The sequence below is a fragment of the Schistocerca piceifrons genome, chromosome 1 (genome assembly GCF_021461385.2).
Source record: "Schistocerca piceifrons isolate TAMUIC-IGC-003096 chromosome 1, iqSchPice1.1, whole genome shotgun sequence".
In the NCBI taxonomy this organism is placed as follows: domain Eukaryota; kingdom Metazoa; phylum Arthropoda; class Insecta; order Orthoptera; family Acrididae; genus Schistocerca; species Schistocerca piceifrons.
In genome coordinates this window covers 355204936-355227428 of record NC_060138.1, presented here as the reverse complement: position 1 = coordinate 355227428, position 22493 = coordinate 355204936, and the positions used below count along the sequence as shown (strand labels likewise).

The 22493-nt window shown below is 38.9% G+C and overlaps 1 protein-coding gene across 4 annotated transcripts in view; it reads left to right on the top strand.

The window, feature by feature from the left end:
• Positions 1-22493, top strand: part of LOC124784582 (exportin-7) — a 247235-nt gene that overhangs the window by 213980 nt on the left and 10762 nt on the right. For 2 of the 4 annotated variants that reach the window (XM_047254115.1, XM_047254114.1), the window contains exons 18-21: positions 971-1109; positions 1658-1735; positions 3260-3441; positions 4593-4720. In XM_047254115.1, the coding sequence (XP_047110071.1) occupies positions 971-1109; positions 1658-1735; positions 3260-3441; positions 4593-4720 (527 nt within the window). Of the gene's footprint in view, positions 1-970; positions 1134-1657; positions 1736-3259; positions 3442-4592; positions 4721-22493 lie in introns of all 4 variants that reach the window. The other 2 variants (XM_047254113.1, XM_047254112.1) reach the window with 1 other exon arrangement.

Here is a 22493-nt window from a genome sequence, read left to right as displayed (position 1 = left end):
TCGCAAGATGTGTGCTCGCTCATTCCCCTGGATGCTGACTGACGGACACGAGGAGCAACGCGTTGACTATGCTTGCAAGTTTCTTCAACAATGTGAGGGGGAAGGCAACAAGGAGAAGTTGTTGGACTCAATCATCAGAGGAGATGAAACGTGGGTGTTTCATTACACCCTCGAAACAAAACAACAATCTTGTCGGTGGTGTCACTCCGTTTCACCGCCACCAAAGAAATTAAAACCAAACGCAGTCAGCAGGAAAGGTTACGGTAACTGTGTTTTGAGGTTGGAAGCGGGTACTCCTCATTGATTTCATGCAACCTGGGACAAAAATAAACTCGGACAGATATTGTGAAACATTGACCAAACTCCAGCAAGAGAGGACGACTGACGGAGGGAGTAGTGCTTCTTCATGACAATGCTTGACCCCACGTCACTCGTCAAACACAGGAGCTTTTGAAGAAATTTGGGTGGACTGTTATGCCTCATCCCCGTACAGCCTGGACTCAGCCCCCAGCAATTATCATCTCTTCCCCAAGTTAAAGGAACACTTAGGTGGCACATGCTTCCTCAGTGGGTTGGTGGGAAACTCCTTAAACCTAGAATACAAAAGCTGGAGCATAGTCTTCAAAAGAGTGTTGAAAAAAATGGATACTGTGTTGAAAAATAGACAAAAGTGTAAGCTTTTCAACGACGTATAAATTAATAACAATAAACAATCTTTTCTATTTGTAAAAAATATGGGAACCTTACTTTTGGTACAACCCTCGTAGGTGTAGTTTTGTTGTAACACCAAAATAATGTGTGATTTAAGAGTAATTGGTAAAGTTGCTTTCTTGGCTTTGTTTATATGTTTGAGTAATTGATACTGTGTCCTACATATTAGTGTTCCTTTTGTATTCTGAATTACTATAGGTGCTTGATAAATTAGTGTACAGATAATATTTAATATATTAATAAAAAATTTCTCTTACAGGATTATCCGAAGTTGTCTCAAACGTATTACGTTTTACTGGAGTGCCTTGCACAGGATCATATGAGTTTCCTCTCAACACTAGAGCCACGCGTATTTCTCTACATACTGTCATCAATCTCTGAGGGTCTTACAGCTTTAGGTGTGAACCTCAATTTCTTCACAGGTATAGTCGCAGACATCTTCATTAGACCCTATACCACTTTTTTGACCTTTGTTTTAAGGCTAATACATGTCATTAGCTGTGCAAAAGCATGATATGCAGTTGGCTTTCTTTGTGGTTTTCTTCACCTTATTTCAAAGAAATTTAGCACTTAGTATTTGGGTCAGGATGAATATGTCTGTGACTGTGTTAATCAGTGATCCTTATCGTAGTGATTGCTTCCATCTGTTTATTTGTTTTTATGACACTGATAGTGGTATGTTTTTAGTTATTTAGCATGTCATTCAAGTATGTAGAATACAAAGTTCTTTGTGCTTTATAGTATCTATTCCTCCATTTTTCATGTTTTTAAATGTGCATTGTTTGTTGAGGTAACTATTAAAGTGTCAAGAGTGCTGTCAGGCACATCAAGAAATGCATGTTAACTTAAAAATCATATGAAGACTGCAATTGTTCCAGTTTTGTGATATAAATAATAGAAACTATTGTTTGTTTATGAGTTATTAACCCTATCATTTGCATTACAGACACAATGGTGTGCACTGGTTGTTGTGCAACTTTGGATCATATTGTCACATATCTGTTCAAGCAGTTAACACAAAAAGGTAAATATCTTGATTCAGGATTAATAGGTAGGCAACAGTGATATATGAGCATGGATGTTTATGGACTAAGTTGTTGTGTTCTGCAGATTTTTGCACGGTGTAAAAATAAGTGTGCCACAGATATGCAAAGCCCACTCCACACTTTTATTACATACACATTAAAATATGTTGCATTATTAGTGATTTTTACCAACAAATTAGTTAACACACTAGAAGAATCTAAAGAAAATAGCAACCAAGCAACCACAATGGACAGAAATATGACTCAAGCCTTAGTGTACTGCATAAGCCTACCTTCCATTTAGGTCATATTTCATATCCATCCTGGCAAATGCTACAGGTATTAACCAGTCCCATTTCAAGTACTAGTTTTTGAAGGAAACATTCAGTTTATTAGGTCTGAAAGACTACCCTTTACACAGGCTAAATAAAACATACACAGTTTCCATTCTGGACCAGCGCATTCAAATTCACATTGATGCTCCTCGAAAAATATAGGAAGTCCAGAAGCCCTTAAGAAAAATTTCTGTGCAATTTAAGGCTATTTTTAATAGGGAACAGGCACATTTTGTTGTTGGATTTGTTTATGTTATTATTTTATTAAAATAAACTGGGAGCATGAAGAAGAGAAAAGTCAGTACACTGTGTGTTCTCATTTTCTAAATTAATGTCACACTGGGAGGAGAGAGGTTCAAACACGTGCGAACTGTCCTGATTTAGATTTTCTGTGATTTCCCTAAATTGCTTAAGGCAAATGCCATGATGGTTCCTTTGAAATGGTGTGACCAATTTCCTTCCCCATCCTTCCCTCATCCGAGCTTGTGCTCCGTCTCTAATGACCTAATTGTTGATGAGATGTTAAACACAAAATCTCTTCCTCCTCTTGAAAATTTATTTCTGTAGAACAGGTAACAAATCTTGATGACTGAAAGACTGTCCATACTGCAGTACTCAACCATTACCCTAATATATTTTGATCGTACCTCATTAAACATTGGTTGAATTCCTTCGGTATAAATCTTTCTGCCTACATAAATATTTAATTTCATTGACCAGGAGAACTTTTGTGTAATTTGTTGGGGCAGAATAAGCTTAGTGTGAAGTTGTAAAAAATAAATTTTCAGAACATGAGCTTAACTCTTAAAATAGTGAAAAATTAATAATTCATTTGTAAGATTTTGGATCTGTTAATTGTTAACATTCTGACAGCCCTAAGTTTCTTTTATGTATGTCTAAGGAACCTTTTGTTGTTATTGTTTTTAATTTATGTCAAATATCAAATTGAGTTTTTTTAATCTTGCATCTCATAAAAGTTTTATGTAATTTTTAAACAATATCATTTCTTCAAAGTTACTTTTATTAATTTTTTTTAACTTGACTTCATCCCTCAGTTGTACCTTTCTATTTCTCTGATCCTGGAAAAAGTAGCTATATATTTCATGTATTACTTTTTCTTTCTAGTGATATAACTCTACAATACACTTTATTAGTTCTTTATATACACTTTTTATGTATAAAACAAAGGGAAGAAGACACGACGAGGTGTTCCAGCACCGAGTGACGTTTTCCTCCAAGTACTTGAGCTACACCCAGAAATTCTTCAGCAAATTCTCAGCACTGTACTCAATGTTATTATGTTTGAAGACTGTAGAAATCAGTGGTCTATGTCTCGACCTCTTTTAGGCCTCATTTTATTAAATGAAGAGGTAAGTTTGGTTGTAGAATATGAATACTGACAAATATTTTTATTTTATCCATGGTACCATCTTTTATTGTGAGTTGAAAATAACTCTACCAAGAAAATGACTTCGTTTCATAATTGTTTTATAGCCACACATTGTTGAATTATTCTTTGACTTTAATCTACCAAATTATTCAGATTCAATGGTACAACAAAGATAACAAACATCTGGCTGAATCTTTCTTACATAGGATAATCTTTCATGATCGTACTCAGGAAGAGGCAAACAAAGAGAGAGTTACACGACATGGAAGTATGTGAAAATGAGTCAAACTTTACATCTGGGTAACAGCCTCTTCCTTGTGCTTAGTTTCTGACGACTTTGTGATCAGTGCGTCTTTATGATTTAGTCTTTGTTTCTTTTCTTCCCTTCACCATGCTGTGTCAGTCCCAGATGGATGTATTTTAATATACTGGAATATTATGGTAATTGCCATGACAATTGACTATGGCAATTGTCAGGTCAGCAATTCACTCAACTCTTTACACACTGCTTGTATTCAGAAGGACAATGTTTCAGATCCCCAATTGGCTATCCTGATTTAGATTCTGTGCTTTTATTAGAGAGCTGTCCTCCTTTCTTAAGGTAGATGCTGGAATATTCCTCTGAAAGGGCACAGTCAATTTCCTTCCCTGTTATTTGCCTTGTGCCCAATCTCTAATGATCTGGTTATTGACAGAATGTAAACCCTTTCTTTTTTCAAATCTTAAGTTAGTTAGTTAGTCATAATTTCTGTGGCTGATTTGTAAGATACGGAATTTGGAACAAAACTCTTCACATGATATTTAATATACTTCATATTTCAGTGTGCTTCCATGCTGATTATTAGTAGATGATTTATATAACAGTGAAAAAGTATGGGATTAATAACAGAAATAAGTGTGTAATTCATTCACACTACATAACATAAGAGTTTTTGGGGCAAAAGTAGTTAGCTACAATGAATTTTCTGACTTCCTTTCATATCTGTCAAACGTCCTATACTATTAAAAAAGAGGACTGATAATGCTCATTGTCTCATCTTTCATTGTAATTGTATTTTTTTTCTGAATTGTAATGTATTACTTGCAAAAAGTTTTTGCTTGAAGTTGCATGTTTTCTGACTTCTGTTATAGTATTTCAATCAGCTGAGGGAAAATATAATAAGGAGTCAGCCACCAGACAAACAAGCTGCAATGGCACAATGGTTTGAAAATCTCATGGAAGGAATTGAGCGGAACTTGTTAACAAAAAACAGAGATAGGTAGGTCAATTAGTATTGATTTATTAATAAGAGTTATAAAAGGATGCTATTGTTCACTTTTGTGTACCTGTAGACTAGTGTATTTGCAGGTAGGACTGACTTAAATGCAGGTAAACATGAAATAATCCCGTATCATGAAGTCTTTTTTTGAAAGCCCCAATGAATACTTTTTTTGCTGGTAGTGTGAGAGAGAGCTCTAAGAAATTGTGTCCTTCAGTCTAACTTCTCTCTGTCTCACATAGTTCTCCAACCCCCCCCCCCCCCCCCCCAACCCCACCCAAAGCAAAGCAGCCTCCTTAATCTGTTAACATACGCATCGATTTGCATGTGCAGTCTAACCTCACCACTTCAACATTTTTGCAGGGGACCATACAGCACTGTGTTTATCTAAGAACTAGTTGGGGACATGAGTTTGTGAAAAATATCTTACAGTGAAGATGAAGAAAGTTCAGCTACTGCTGGGCCTTGCACGACTTCCTTTTCTGCATAGTTATTTCTGTCCACACAAGCTCCTTACCCAAGAACTTGAATTGCTTCTATTATTCTTGTTGTAGCATTTGACAAAAGTTATATCTCACTACAGTAGAAAAAGAGTACCAGTCAGTTTTGCAGTACATTTATTCTTGAAAATGAACAGTGTATCATTACTTCAATGAAGTGTCTGTAGAGATTTCAAAAGGCTGTGCTTTGTACTCTACCACCTGAGCTTTGTACTCTACCACCTGAAAATAATTTTGGGGTACAGAGGAGTAATTTAAGTGTATAATACTCGTACTGCAGTTTGACCTCATACATTGTTCACTGAAAACACTGACAAGGGAATTCAGACAGCTTTGGTGGAATTCAGGATATACTATCTAATTCAAGAGAAAGAGCTCCACAAATTAAGTAAGTCAATAACATGTTGGTCCACCTCTGTCCCTTATGCAAGCAGTGACTCAGCTTAGAATTGATTGACAGTCAGTTGGAGGGCCCTACCCGTAATGCCCTAAATGTTCTCTATTGGGGAGAGATCCGATGACCTTGCTGGCCAAGGTATAATTTTTAAGCCAAAAGACAAGAAGTAGAAATTCTCGCTTTGTGGGGGGGAGGGGGGGCGGTGGCATTATGTGTAAAATTTTGTCACTGTACCACTGTACTGTAAGTGTGTCACAGGTGACAAACCAAAGGGGTCCTGCTATGAATAGTAGAGATGGGTCAAACTCGTTCATTCCAGTGAACTACTTCATTCATTTCACTCTTTGCCGTGAATCGTTCAAATGAAGTAGTTCATTCGTGAAGTACGGAAGCCTGTCGAAGTTGCCCAGTTCGCCGCTCAGCCGCTGCTACGCTCGCTTCGCCTCGCTCGTACAATGAAGCTTCGTAATACTTCATAATTTTACCAACAGATGGCCGAACTATACAGTAACGTGCACGCAACGTTTTACGCTCTTACAGCGTCTGAGTTAACTTAAATAGAGCATGGTCGAAGGGGACAAAGTAAAGATAAACAGAGAAGCCTGTTACATATAAAGAAGGTATTACATTTAATCTTGCTCGAAATTTTCTCATGAAGCGTCCAAAAAAGTCTTTATCTGCCAAATGAAATATTATTTGTTGTATTCATGAACTGAAAAATAGGGCTACCAACGAAATGCATTCCAATTTTATGTTCCTTGTAAAATTTAATCCAAAATAGAATGAGTATGTTTACCACTGTCACAGTCTATATACCTACGTTAAGAAATTATTCAGAAGTTTTCCTGTAGATTTTATTTTTGTTGAGAATAATAACCCTCCAGATTCAAAACGTAAACTGTCACCTGTAGTCATTGGTACGATTTCAGGTAAAATCCCTCTTTCAGTGTTATTAACAAACCTTTTATTTTCATGTTGGCTGTGCGTGCTCACACAGCCAGCCCCTTCGTTTATATCTTTAATATTCATTTGTCTGCAAGCGCTGCCAACGGTAGGCTACCCGTAGACGCGAAGTATAACTGCACAAATAGTCACAAGTAATGTCAGCACTGCACGTAGCAGCTGACGCTGCCTTCCCCTCGCCCCTCACCTCACCAACCCCTCGTAAACCTATAATTCCCCACAAACCCCGCGCGATTCGTCGACAGGCAGCAGAGGGAGGACTGAAGTGAAGGGAGGATGAGTGACGTAGCACCGATGTAGTTGGAGAGGGAGAGGGGAAGAGAGTGAGTGAAGTAGAAAAAAGTGTGGAGTGTGCTATCTGTGAAGAGTTTGAAGTACCAGATCATTGAAATTGAGTGGTTAGTTCACACTTCACGGAAGTGAAGCGTTCATTTGAACGACTCATTCACGAGCTCCCCATCACTAATGAATAGAAATGACCCCAAACTGTAAGTCCTCGTTGTCAGACTGTTTGGTGGGCAACAGTCAGTTTGGTATAACACTGCTGTGTGGGGCATCTCTAGACACATCTTCAATGGTCATCAGGGCCCATTTTGAAGCAAGATTTATCAATGAAGACAATTCTACTCCAGTCAAGGAGATTCCAGGCCAAAGACATGTCTGGAGACACCACAGACATCAGAGGGTTACCAACCTGACTGCCACCCACCATGCAACCCGACAACCACAAGTGATGGTGAGGGGTGCCATTTCTTTTCATAGCAGAACCGCTTTGTTATCATCTGGAGCACCCTTACAGCACAGTGGGATGTCAATAATATTCTGTGCCTCATTTTGCTGCCCTTCATGGCAAGCCATCCTGAGCTTGCATTTCAGCAAGATAATGCCCATCTGCACATGGTGCGAGTTTCTACTGCTTGTCTTCATAGTTGACAAACCCTACCTTGGTCAGCAAGGTCACCTCCCCCACTTGAGCAAGATGGTGCAGTGGTTAGCTCACTGGACTTGCATTCAGGAGGACAGTGGTTCAAACCCATATGCAGCCATCCTGATTTAGGTTTTCCATGATTCCCTAAATCGCTTCAGGCAAATACTGGGATGGTTTCTTTGAAAGGGCACAGATGACTTCCTTCCCTAATCCGATAGGACCGATGACCTCGCTGTTTGGTCCCCTCCCCGAGATCAACAAACCAACCAATCACTTCCCCAACAGCGAACAGTTGGATCATTATGAGTAGGGCCCTCCAATCATCTCAGAATTTTGACAATCTAATGCATCAGTTGGACAGAGTTTCGCACAATATTACTCAGCAGGATATCCAACAACTATGCCAATCAGTGCCAAGCTGAATAAACGCTTGCATAAGGACCAGAAGTGAACCAATGCATTACTGACTTGCTCAATATGTGAAACTCTCTCTCTTGAATAAATCATCCATTCTTTTAAATTGTAATCATTTGTTTGTCTATACATGTACTTTACATCTACTGATACCCTTTCTATTTGGATAATTTTTAAAGAAAGTGTATTACATCACCGGATGTTAATCTCGAGCTTGTCTGCATATGTAACTCTCACAACTTTGCAAGACAGCATTAATCTGAAAAATCTTTGCTCTTTGAAGTGACACTTTTGACTCAAGGGCATATAGTGAATTGTCCTGTGGCATGTGACAGTGCAACTTTGAATGTTCTATTTAAGGCAGAATACAAATTGTTACGTGTTCATGAAAAGTTGTCGTCGTCACTTTGGGTTGTTGCTCTCAGAATGACAGTAACAGAACAACACATCTACATCTACACTCTGCAAACCACCATGAGGTGCATGGCAAAGGGTACATCCCACTGTACCAGTGATAGGGATCTTTCTGTTCCATTCACGTATGGAGCATAGGAAGAATGATTGTTTGCATACCTTGAGTAATTATTCTAATCTTTCCCTCATGATCCCTATGTGGGTGATACATAGTGAATTATAGTATATTCCTAGAGTCATTTAAATCCGGTTCTTGAAACTTCATTAATAGACTTTCTCGAGATGATTTACATCTGTCTTCAAGAGTGCCAGTTCAGGATTTCTGAACAATGAGAGCAAGTTGCCAGTCGTTGCACCACTTTGAAGTCTTATCAAGATCTGACTGAATATTTATGAAGTTTCTTACTATTAATATTGTCTGCAAGGTTATTAATATACACTGAAGAGCCAAAGAATCTGGTACACCTGACTAATATTGTGTAGGCCCCCCGAACACACAGAAGTGCCACAACATGACGTGGCATGGATTCGACTAATGTCTGAAATAGTGCTGGAGGGAATTGACACCTGGAATCCTGCAGGGCTGTCCATAAATCCATAAGAATATGAGGAAATGGAGATCCCTCCTGAACAGCACGTTGCAAGGCATCCCAAATATGCTCAGTAATATTTATGTTTGGAGAGTTTGGTGGCCAGTGTAAGTGCTTAAACTTGGAAGAGTGTTCCTGGAACCACTCTGTAGTAATTCTGGATGTGTGGGGTGTCACATTGTCTTGCTGGAATTGCTCAATTCTTTTGGAATTTACAATGGACATGAATGGATGCAGGTGATCACAAAGGATGATTATGTACATGTCACCTGTCAGAGCTGTATTTAGACATATTGGGGGTCTCATATCACTCCAACTGAGCATGCCTCACGCCATTACCGATCTACCACCAGCTTGACTAGTCCCTGCTGACATGCAGGGTCCATGGATTCATGAGGTTGTATCCATACCTGTACACGTCCATCTGCTAGATACAATTTGAAATGAGACTCATCTGACCAGGCAACATGTTTTCAGTCATCAAGAATCCAGTGTTGGTGTTGATGAGCCCAGGTAAGATGTAAAGCTGTGTGTCGTGCAGTCATCAAGGGTACACAAGTGGGCATTCGGCTCCGAAAGCCCATATTGATGATGTTTCGTTGAATGGTTTCCTTGCTGACACTAGTTGATGGCCCAGCATTGAAATCAGCAGCAATTTGCAGAAGGGTTGCACTTCCGTCAGATTGAATAAATCTCTTTAGTCGTTGTTGGACCTATTCTTGCAGGATGTTTCTCTGGTGGCAGCAGTGTTGGAAATTTGGTGTTTTACCAAATTCCTCATATTCACGGTACACTTGTAAATGGTCGTGCGGGAAAATCCCCACTTCATCACTATCTCGAAGACGCTGTGTCCCACCGCTCGTGCACCGACTACAACGCCAGGTTCAGACTCACTTAAATATTGATAACCTGACATTGTAGTAGCAGTAACTGCGCCAGACACTTGTTGTCTTATATAGGAATTGCCGATCGTAGCACCAATTCTGCCTGTTTACCTATATCTGTATTTTGAATATGCAAGCCTATATCAGTCTCTTTGGCACTTCAGTGTGCAACGTGAACAGCAAGGGTCCCAACACACAAGTCTGGCAAAGTATATTTCTGTAGATCCTGACCCGGATTGAATCTGCCTGAAAGATTACTTCGAGGGCTGGGGAACCACCCAAGCCTGGATGCAGTTTCTATGCTATTTCCCACATCTCACTAGGTAAATATATTATGACATTTCTGGATATCCTCTGTGATAACCAACATGAGTTCCGAAAACCGCTCGCTCTGTTGATCCATGAGACAGAAAAAGCTGTAGCTATACCACATTTACCCATGTATAAGATGACCCTGATTATAAAACAACCCATGTTTTCTAGAAGCTTCTTGAGAAAAAAATTTATTTTTAACATATTCTGACTCATCAAAATTTCAAACTGTATTGTTGATGTAAACTACCTGCCTAAAAAGTTAACAAGTCAACATTATACCTATTTCGATAATGCAAGGAGAAATAAAATAAATGAAAATAAATAGTTTACATTAATTTATGGAGAATTTCATTTTCTACATTTTCGCCTTATTGGCCCTGTCTGCTATGGTATTTATATCTTGTGTTATCACGAATATTTGAATGTTTCTCCTGAATATGTTGCGATTTCAGAGATTGTGGTTACCATGGCACCTGAGAATACTGCTGTTTTTATATGAATACATATCAGATGACACTTCTATACTGACATGAGAATGTTAAAATGTCTCCTGTTTCTAAACACAACATCTGCCAACTGCTCTTTCATTGACTGCATAGAACCAGCAGCTGAAACACCTCCTTTCATTTCTGTCCTACATCACGGTGCGCATCGACAACACTGCAGCACAAAACAGATAAGTACATCACTGGCCCCAATCTATAGTTTTATCGTCTCCTGCAGAAATGAGTACTATTGTTATGCAGTTGTCCCATTTTAAAGTCATTGTAATTCCAGTTACAAATAGATTCAGGCTAACTGCAGTTCAAATGTGGTAGATGTTCCTGAAAAGCTAAAGTACTCTGTATAGATTCCCATGGTTGGCAATACGACATAATTTGCTGCCCACTCACTCATCTAGCTCTCATTCAAGCTGGTACCACTGTTCCCACTCCAGTCCTTCCATAGTGCTGTGCTTGAGCAACTGTCAAGACACAAACTGCAATATCTTCTAGATGCATTTCATATGTAACAACAGTAACTAATACATAAATAAAGGATTGTAATCATATTCCATCCGATTCTCAAACTTTCGCCCGTGACCTACCGATGTCTGTTGGTGCTATCTCCATGAAAGATTATGCCGCTGTAATTTATTCTAGCATCAACAGTTACAGCTTAATGTGATTTGTTTTGTTTGTTGTCTGGATTAATCATCCTCCTTGTTTTATCTGAATGTCACCATTATGTTCTAAAGCTGGTAACTTTTTATCCGGTGTTCTAAGAAGTGAACAGTGACCAGATTTCTCATTTACAACCCACTTAGTAAATCATTACAGTCTCTCATAATCAAATAAAATATTGATCAGGGTTCAGGGTCAAGTACTGTTTTTTGAAGGACAACATTTTCACTTTTGAATATTACCTTTACTCAAAAAGCTGCATTACTGTAGTGTTTGTTTATCCATACATATATAAGAACTTTTATTGCAGATATTATCAGATACGAACGCATTATTGTGGCCAAGATAGATACGAAGCCCACGCCTACTACAGTAGTCCAAGTTTATATGCCAACTAGCTCTGCAGATGACGAAGAAATTGAAGAAATGTATGATGAAATAAAAGAAATTATTCAGATTGTGAAGGGAGACGAAAATTTAATAGTCATGGGTGACTGGAATTCGAGTGTAGGAAAAGGGAGAGAAGGAAACATAGTAGGTGAATATGGATTGGGGGACAGAAATGAAAGAGGAAGCCGCCTGGTCGAATTTTGCACAGAGCACAACATAATCATAACTAACACTTGGTTTAAGAATCATGAAAGAAGGTTGTATACATGGAAGAACCCTGGCGATACTAAAAGGTATCAGATAGATTATATAATGGTAAGACAGAGATTTAGGAACCAGGTTTTAAATTGTAAGACATTTCCAGGGGCAGATGTGGACTCTGACCACAATCTATTGGTTATGACCTGTAGATTAAAACTGAAGAAACTGCAAAAAGGTGGGAATTTAAGGAGATGGGACCTGGATAAACTAAAAGAACCAGAGGTTGTACAGAGATTCAGGGAGAGCATAAGGGAGCAACTGACAGGAATGGGGGAAATAAATACAGTAGAAGAAGAATGGGTAGCTTTGAGGGATGAAGTAGTGAAGGCAGCAGAGGATCAAGTAGGTAAAAAGACGAGGGCTAGTAGAAATCCTTGGGTAACAGCAGAAATATTGAATTTAATTGATGAAAGGAGAAAATATAAAAATGCAGTAAGTGAAACAGGCAAAAAGGAATACAAACGTCTCAAAAATGAGATCGACAGGAAGTGCAAAATGGCTAAGCAGGGATGGCTAGAGGACAAATGTAAGGATGTAGAGGCCTATCTCACTAGGGGTAAGATAGATACTGCCTACAGGAAAATTAAAGAGACCTTTGGAGATAAGAGAACGACTTGTATGAATATCAAGAGCTCAGATGGAAACCCAGTTCTAAGCAAAGAAGGGAAAGCAGAAAGGTGGAAGGAGTATATAGAGGGTCTATACAAGGGCGATGTACTTGAGGAAAATATTATGGAAATGGAAGAGGATGTAGATGAAGATGAAATGGGAGATATGATACTGCGTGAAGAGTTTGACAGAGCACTGAAAGACCTGAGTCGAAACAAGGCTCCCGGAGTAGACAATATTCCATTGGAACTACTGACGGCCGTGGGAGAGCCAGTCCTGACAAAACTCTACCATCTGGTGAGCAAAATGTATGAAACAGGCGAAATACCCTCAGACTTCAAGAAGAATATAATAATTCCAATCCCAAAGAAAGCAGGTGTTGACAGATGTGAAAATTACCGAACTATCAGCTTAATAAGTCACAGCTGCAAAATACTAACACGAATTCTTTACAGACGAATGGAAAAACTAGTAGAAGCCAACCTCGGGGAAGATCAGTTTGGATTCTGTAGAAACACTGGAACACGTGAGGCAATACTGACCTTACGACTTATCTTAGAAGAAAGATTAAGGAAAGGCAAACCTACGTTTCTAGCATTTGTAGACTTAGAGAAAGCTTTTGACAATGTTGACTGGAATACTCTCTTTCAAATTCTAAAGGTGGCAGGGGTAAAATACAGGGAGCGAAAGGCTATTTACAATTTGTACAGAAACCAGATGGCAGTTATAAGAGTCGAGGGACATGAAAGGGAAGCAGTGGTTGGGAAGGGAGTAAGACAGGGTTGTAGCCTCTCCCCGATGTTGTTCAATCTGTATATTGAGCAAGCAGTAAAGGAAACAAAAGAAAAATTCGGAGTAGGTATTAAAATTCATGGAGAAGAAATAAAAACTTTGAGGTTCGCCGATGACATTGTAATTCTGTCAGAGACAGCAAAGGACTTGGAAGAGCAGTTGAATGGAATGGACAGTGTCTTGAAACGAGGATATAAGATGAACATCAACAAAAGCAAAACAAGGATAATGGAATGTAGTCTAATTAAGTCGGGTGATGCTGAGGGAATTAGATTAGGAAATGAGGCACTTAAAGTAGTAAAGGAGTTTTGCTATTTGGGGAGCAAAATAACTGATGATGGTCGAAGTAGAGAGGATATAAAATGTAGGCTGGCAATGGCAAGGAAAGCGTTTCTGAAGAAGAGAAATTTGTTAACATCCAGTATAGATTTAAGTGTCAGGAAGTCATTTCTGAAAGTATTCGTATGGAGTGTAGCCATGTATGGAAGTGAAACATGGACGATAAATAGTTTGGACAAGAAGAGAATAGAAGCTTTCGAAATGTGGTGCTACAGAAGAATGCTGAAGATTAGATGGGTAGATCACATAACTAATGAGGAAGTATTGAATAGGATTGGGGAGAAGAGAAGTTTGTGGCACAACTTGACCAGAAGAAGGGATCGGTTGGTAGGACATGTTCTGAGGCATCAAGGGATCACCAATTTAGTATTGGAGGGCAGCGTGGAGGGTAAAAATCGTAGAGGGAGACCAAGAGATGAATACACTAAGCAGATTCAGAAGGATGTAGGTTGCAGTAGGTACTGGGAGATGAAAAAGCTTGCACAGGATAGAGTAGCATGGAGAGCTGCATCAAACCAGTCTCAGAACTGAAGACCACAACAACAACAACATTATCAGATACAACAATAGTTTGTAAAATGATAGAATTTAGTGCTTTTTTTGTCCTGTTTGTCACAAGATCGCCAAATTTTAAGCAGAGAAATAGACTGCTGTAGTGGCTGCATCATAGTTTCTCATGTATCCCTTGCACTAGTGCTGCATAATTCAAAAGTCACATGATTGTTTGAGCAACATTGATACTATATTGAGAATTTTGGCATATAGGGAAATCATGAGCGTGTTTGACAGTAAGTATTTTTTCCCCAGCATCAACCTTCCAAAATCTTCAAAATAAATCTGCATGTCACCTCAATAGTCAAAGCTGTATTCTATTAAACAAAGTAACAGTGTTAGCCTCAGCAGGAATAGGTTAATCTTTGAACATAAGATGACCCTGTGTTTTTCTGATGACGAATTTGGGGAAAGAACCTCATCTTATAATCTGGTGAATACAGTAGCTGTGTAGGTAGGTACCATGTTCCTTGACTTCCGAAAGGCACAAAATGAACAAAATACAAGCTTGTGGGGTATCAGACCATCTGTGTGACTGGATTGAAGAGTTTTGTAGCAAACAGAACACAGCATGCCATTCTGAATGGAGAGAAGTCTTCAAGTAACTTCAGGTGTGTCCAAGGGGAGTGTTATAGGACCATTACTTTTTTACAATATACAGGATGTTTGTTTCAACTTTAGACAACTAAATATCTCTAAACCAACGCATCATATGGAGGAAAAAAAATATTCTAGGTGAAAAGTTCATATTAGGAAAGGGGGTTGTTGCCTTTGCTACAACTGGCCATCTAACTGCCCCTCCTGTGTGGGCAAGGTCAGCATCATATTTTGTGATGGGAAAGCCCCCTCCCATTTTATTGCATATGTGAGTTCTGTGCAAAAAAAAATACATACAGTTTACTCAAGCAGTTGTTTCCCATTCACAGTAGATGGCACTATATCAACAAATATCAGGTGTATTATTCCATGCCGTAACTCTTGCACTAGTCACTATGCAATATCAGCGGAATATGAATGACGACATTTAAATATCTGAGCTTAACATTGCAAAGCAATACAAAATGGAATGAACATTTGAGGATTATGGTAGTGAAGGCAAATGGTCGATTTTGCTTTATTGGGGGAATTCTAGAAAAGGTTGGTCCATCTGTAAAGGAGATCGCATATGGGACACTAGTGCAATTTATTCTCGAGTATTGCTCAAGTGTTTGGATCCATACCAGGTCTGATTAAAGGAAGACATCAAAGCAATTCAGAAGCAAGTTTCTAGATTTGTTGCTGGCTGGTTCGAACAACACACAAGTGTTACGCACACACTTCAGTAACTCAAATGGGAATCCCTGGATGGAAGATGACATTCTTTTCAAGGAACACTATCAAGAAAATTTCCAGGATTTGAAGCTGAGCACAGAACAGTTTTACTACCTCCGACATACATTACGCGTAAGGATCACAGAGGTAAGATACAGGAAGTTAGGGCTCATATGGAGGCATGTAAGGAGTTGTTTTTCCCTTTCTCTGTTTGTGAATGGAACAGGAATGAAAATGAAAAGTAGTGGTACTGGGTACCCTCCGTCAAACACTGTATGGTAGATTGCAGATTATCTTTGTGGATGTAGAGCTGTTACAATAATAATGTAAAATGTCCATGAAGTGATGTGACCAGTGTATCTGCCATGGATACTCACCGAAATCAAACACCCCAATGGTGAGAGGCAATGGGACTCACCGAAATCCAGCACCCCAATTGTGAGAGGTAATACCGTTTCCGTTTCCAATGAGACATTGAAACAGCTTTGTTGTACTGTATAATCAAATTTGTGACTCTAAAATAAGTTTTGAACATAAATTGAACCATTAGAACACAAAGTCTTACATATACGTCACAAATGAAATGTAGAATCAAATGTGTCGGTTCTTAACTGCAGGAACAGATGCACTTGTTTGTTGATCACAGTGCCATCTGCCGTGAATGGAAAACAATAGGTTTAATAAACCATAGATATTTTTTGTGTAGAATCCAAATATGCAGTAAAAATGGTGTTCCTATATGAAGTTGAGCAGTTAGGAGCTGGCCAGTTATAACACAGACAGATGTCCCCTGTACTAATATTAACTTTTCAACTAGAACTGTTTTGTTTTCATGATGCGTCACTTCCAAAATATTCAGTTGTCTCGTATTAAAACAAATGCTGTGAATATGAATGACTTTGTAGATATTATCGGAAGCTCTGTGAGGCTTTTCGCGGATGATACTGTTGTATGCAGAGAAATCGTGATGCTAGAAAATTGTAGTGAAATGAAGGAACACATGCAGGGGATTGAAGCTTGGCGCAGGGAGTTGCAACTGACCCTCAACATAAACAAATGTAACATATTAACATATTGTGAATTCAGTGACAGAAAGACTGTTTATTGTATGGTGATAAAATTTCAGAACAGTCACTCAAAGTGCTCACGTCAATAAAATATCTTGGACTGTGCATACTGAGTGTTTTTGAAGTGGAACGACCACGTAAAATTAGTCGGACTCGTGCAGATGCCAGACTGAGGTTTATTGGAAGAATCTTCAGGAAGAAATGTAGTCCATCAACAAAGAAAGTAGCCTACAAAGGGACTGACGATCATGTTTAGGCTAAGCTCCGAAAACTTTCCTTACTGGGTGATGTGTAATCATTGTTTAGTTATCGAAAATTAGGTACTCATCCTTCCCCCTCCTCTCACCCCCTACGCACACACACATAAACACACAACTTTGGTATCACACCTCAACAGAATATGTAGAACAATAGTGATACTTGGTTAAGATTGTATTAATTGAAAATTAATCAGTAAATTTGCTAAAAACAGTTAATATTATTTTCACAAAAATAACATTTATTTCTGAACATAATCTCCATATGACTTCATTTGGCTGAGCAAAGTTCCAGTTTCTTTATTCCTGGGGGGCGGGGGGGAGGGGGGATTTGATTTCCAACTTTATGTAATACTCATTTGCGGATAATTTTTCTGATAAATTAAACATAAGTTACTTATTGATGTGTCATAAGAACAAAGTCCACAGCACGTATAAATCGTGAAAAAATGGAATGGGTATTAGATGTATGGAACAGCTGAAGAATAGGCTTTAACATAGAGCTTAAATAAAACAATTACCCTTTTAATCCTAGTAATGGTAACAAATTTTTTGTAACATGTAGTATGGAAGGGAGGGGAAATTAAAAGACAAATTTTGTTAATTGTTGTTAACTTTTAATAACAAGATCCTTCCTAAATTCACACTGATGTGTAAGTAGGATCCAGAACCCACAAATAACTTTCAGCGTGATTTTAGCAACACCAACACATTGTTTCTAATGTGTACACAGAGGGAAGAAGTACTTTACGCAAAAAATTTTAAAATATACTAGTTTCAAAATGTTGTGACTTTCATTCACAATGTGATTTTTAAAGATATAGAGATGTGTAAGAAGGGTCCTGAACTTGAGGATATAAATATGACATTTGTTGTGAAAACTAATTTTTGCTACTATGACTTAAATTTGTGGGTCACATTGTACTGAAAAATTTAAAACAGTTACGTGAGTGTTGAACTGTGCTACTTATCACAGAACTGCATTTGCAAGCTCATACTTCAGCTAATAACTGAAGTACTGAAGGCAGGCTGCACCATTCAAGCATCATTCACTTTTCCAGGCAGGTACTAGTCATATATTACAAGTACTGATTTAAAAACTTTCTCAATTCTAGTTCTTTGATTTTCTGTTTCTGAAATTCTCTTGGGCAGCTATGATCATCATTTAAAACCATGTTTATCTTACTGAGAATAAAACAGCAATGCCAGAACTTGAAACACTCATACTTTAACAGGAATCTCGTGAAAAGTTTATACTGGGATTTAAATGTTTGGTAAGAAACCACCTTAATTACATAGTACAGGAAAGTTATTTATCAGAAGTTTTCTGTTGAACATAATAAGCAATGGAGTCATGTTCTGATAAAATGGATCAGACAGAGTTAGGGGTCCATGAACTATGGACCTTGCTGTTGGTGGGGAGGCTTGCGTGCCACAGCGATACAGATAGCCGTACCATACGTTCAACCACAACGGAGGAGTATCTGTCGAGAGGCCAGACAAACGTGTGATTCCTGAAGAGGGGCAGCAGCCTTTTCAGTAGTGGCAGGGGCTGAGCTGGCCTTGTAACATTAACCAAAACGGCCTTGCTTTGGTGGTAATGCAAACAGCTGAAAGCAAGGGGAAACTACAGCCATAATTTTTCTCGAGGGCATGCAGCTTTACTGTATGGTTAAATGATGATGGCGTCCTCTTGGATAAAATATTCTGGAGGTAAAGTAGTCCCCCATTCAGATATCTGGGCGGGGACTACTCAGGAGGGAAAAAAAACTGGCATTCTGCAGATCGGAGTGTGTAATAATGTCAGATCCCTTAAACGGGCAGGTAGGTTAGAAAATTTAAAAAGGGGAATGGGTAGATTAAAGTTAGATGTAGTGGGAATTAGTGAAGTTCGATGGCAGGAGGAACAAGACTTCTGGTCAAGTGAATATGGGATTATAAACACAAAAGCAGATAGGGTAATGCAGGAGTATGTTTAATAATGAACAAAAACAATGGGAGTGCAAGTAAGCTACTACAAACAGCATAGTGAATGCATTATTGTAGCCAAGTTAGACAGGAAGCCCATGCCTACCACAGTAGTACAAGTTTATATGCCGACTAGCTTCGCAGATGTTGAGATTGAAGAAATGTATGATGAGATAAGAGAAATTACTCTGTAGTGAAGGGAGATGAAAATTTAGTAGTCATGGGGAATGGAATTTGATAGTAGGAAAACGAAGAGAATCAAAAGTAATAGGTGAAATGGAATAGCACTAAGGAATGAAAGAGGAAGCCACCTGGTAAAATTTTGCATGGAGCATAACTTAATCATAGGTAACAGTTGCTTTAAGGATCGTGAAAGAAGGTTGTATATGTGGAAGAGGGGACACTGGAAGGTTTCAGATAGAGTATATAATGGTAAGCCAGAGATTTAGAAACTAGGTTTCAAATTGTAAGACATTTCCAGGGGCAGATGTGGACTATGACTGCAATCTATGGGTTATGAACTGTAGATTAAACCTGAAGAAACTGCAAAAAGGTAAGAATTTAAGGAGATAGGACCTGGATAAACTGATGGAACCAGAGGTTGAAGAGTGTTTCAGAGAGCATTAGGGAATGATGGACTAGAACGGGGGTAAGAAATACTGTAGAAGAGGAATGGGCAGCTTTGAGAGATGAAATAGGGAAGGCAGCAGAGGATAAAGTAGGTGAAAAGACAAGGGGTAGTAGAAATCCTTGGGTAACAGAAGAGATTTTAAATTTAATTGATGAAAGGAGAAAATGTAAAAATGCAGTAAATGAATCAGGCAAAAAGGAATACAAACATCTCAAAAATGAGATTAACAGGAAGTGCAAAATGGCTAAGCAGAGATGGCTAGAGGTCAAATGTAAGGATGTAGAGGCATAGATCACTAGGGGTAAGATAAATACTGCCTACAGAAAAATTAGAGAGACTTTTACAGAAAATAGAACCACTTGTATGAATATCAAGTGCTCAGTTGGAAAACCAGTTCTAAGCAAAGAAGGGAAAGCAAGAAGGTCGAAGGAGTGTATAGAGGGTCTACACAAGGACGATGTGCTTGAGGGCAATATTATGGAAATGGAAGAGGATGTAGGTGAAGATGAAATGGGAGATACGATACTGATGAAATGGGAGATATGATACTGTGTAAAGAATTTGACAGAGCATTGAAAGACATTAGTTGAAACAAGGGCCTGGGAGTAGACAACATTCCATTAGAGCTACTGATAGCCTAGGGAGAGCCAGCCATGACAAAGCTCTACCATCTGGTGAACAAGATGTATGAAACAGGTGAAATACCCTCAGAGTTCAAGAAGGATATAATAATTCCAATACCAAAGAAAGCAGGTGCTGACAGGTGTGAAAATTACTGAACTATCAGTTTTATAAGTCACACTTGCAAAATACTAACACAAATTCTTTACATACGAATGGAAAAACTGGTAGAAGCTGACCTCGGGGAAGATCAATTTGGATTCTGTAGAAATGTTGGAACACGTGAGGCAATACTGACCCTACGACTTATGTTAGAAGCTAGGTTAAGGAAAGGCAAACCGATGTTTCTAGCATCTGTAGACTTAGAGAAAACTTTTGACAATATTGACTGGAATAATCTCTTTCAAATTCTGAAGGAGGCAGGGGTAAAATACAGGGAGCGAAAGGCTATTACAATTTGTACAGAAACCAGGTGACAGTCGTAAGAGTCGAGGGTCATGATGGGGAAGCAGTTGTTGGGAAGGGAGTGAGACAGGGTTGTAGCTTATCCCTGATGTTATTCAATCTATATATTGATCAAGCAGTAAAGGAAACAAAAGAAAGATTTGGAGTAGGAATTAAAATCCATGGAGAAGAAATAAAAACTTTGACGTTTTCCGATGACATTGTAATTCTGTCAGAGACAGCCAATTACCTGGAAGAGTATGGAACGGAATGGACAGTGTTTTGAAAGCTGGATATAAGATGAACATCAACAAAAGCAAAACGAGAATAATGGAATGTAGTCGAATTAAATTGGATGATGCTGCGGGAATTAGATTTGGTAATGAGACACTTAAAGTAGTACATGAGTTTTGCTATTTGGGGAGCAAAATAACTGATGGTGGTTGAAATAGTGATGATATAAAATGTAGACTGGCAATGGCAAGGAAAGCGTTTCTCGAGAAGAGAAGTTTGTTAACATCAAGAATAGATTTAAGTGTCAGGAAGTCTTTTCCGAAACTATTTGTGTGGAGTGTAGCCATGTATGGAAGTGAAACATCGACAATAAATATTTTAGACAAGAAGAGAAAAGAAGCTTTTGAAATGTGGTGCTACAGAAGAATGCTGAAGATTAGATGGGTAGAGCACATAACTAATGAGGAGGTACTGACGAGGGAACCTCCCCATCGCACCCCCCTCAGATTTAGTTATAAGTTGGCACAGTGGATAGGCCTTGAAAAACTGAACACAGATCAATCGAGAAAACAGGAAGAATTTGTGTGGAACCGTGATAAAAATTAGTAAGATATACAAACTGAGTAGTCCATGTGCAAGATAGGCAACATCAAGGAGAATGTGAGCTCAGGAGCGCCGTGGTCCCGTGGTTAGCATGAGTAACTGCAACTGCAGAACTACAGGTCCTTGGTTCAAGTTTTCCCTCGACTGAAAATTTTACTTTCTTTATTTTCGCAAAGTTATGATCTGTCCGTTCGTTCATTGACGTCTCTGTTCACTGCAATAAGTTTAGTGTCTGTGTTTTGCTACCGCACCGCAAAACCGTACGATTAGTAGACGAAAGGACGTGCCTCTCCAATGGAAACCGGAAATATTTGATCGCAAGGTCATAGGTCAACCGATTCTCCCACAGGAAAACACGTCTGATATATTCTATATGACACTGGTGACGGCATGTGCGTCACATGACAGGAATATGTTGTCGACCCACCTAACTTGTACACTTGGCGAATAGGTAAAAAGATTCTTCTACCTTGCCCGATTTAAGTTTTCTTGTGGATGTGATAATCACTCCCAAAAAAGTGATGAAAACATAAGAGTTTGTCACATAAACTGAAAACAAAAAATTAAACTTTTCACTCAAGGGAAGACTTGAACGTAGGACCTCTCGTTCCGTAGCTGCTCTCGCTAACCACGGGACCACGGCGCTCCTTGGCTGACAGTCTTCTTGATGTTGCCTATCTTGGCATGGACTACTCAGTTTGTATATTTTACTATTTTTTTTCATAGTTCCACACAACTTCTTCCTGTTTTCTCGATTGATCTGTGTTCAGATTTTCAAGGCCTATCCACTGTGCCAACTTATAACTAAATCTGAGGGGGGTGCGATGGGGAGGTTCCTTTGTGATTAGAAATGGGGAGAAGAGGAATTTGTGGCACAACTTGACTAGAAGAAGGGGTCAGTTTGAAGGACATGTTCTGAGGCATCAAGGGATCACCAATTTAGTACTGGAGGGCAGCGTGGAGGGAAAAATTGTAGATGGAGACCAGTAGATGAATACACTAAGCAGATCCAGAAGGATGTAGGTTGCAGTAGGTACTTGGAGATGAAGAAGCTTGCACGGGATAGAGTAGCATGAAGAGCTGCATCAAACCAGTCTCTGGACTGAAGACAACAACACAAACACAG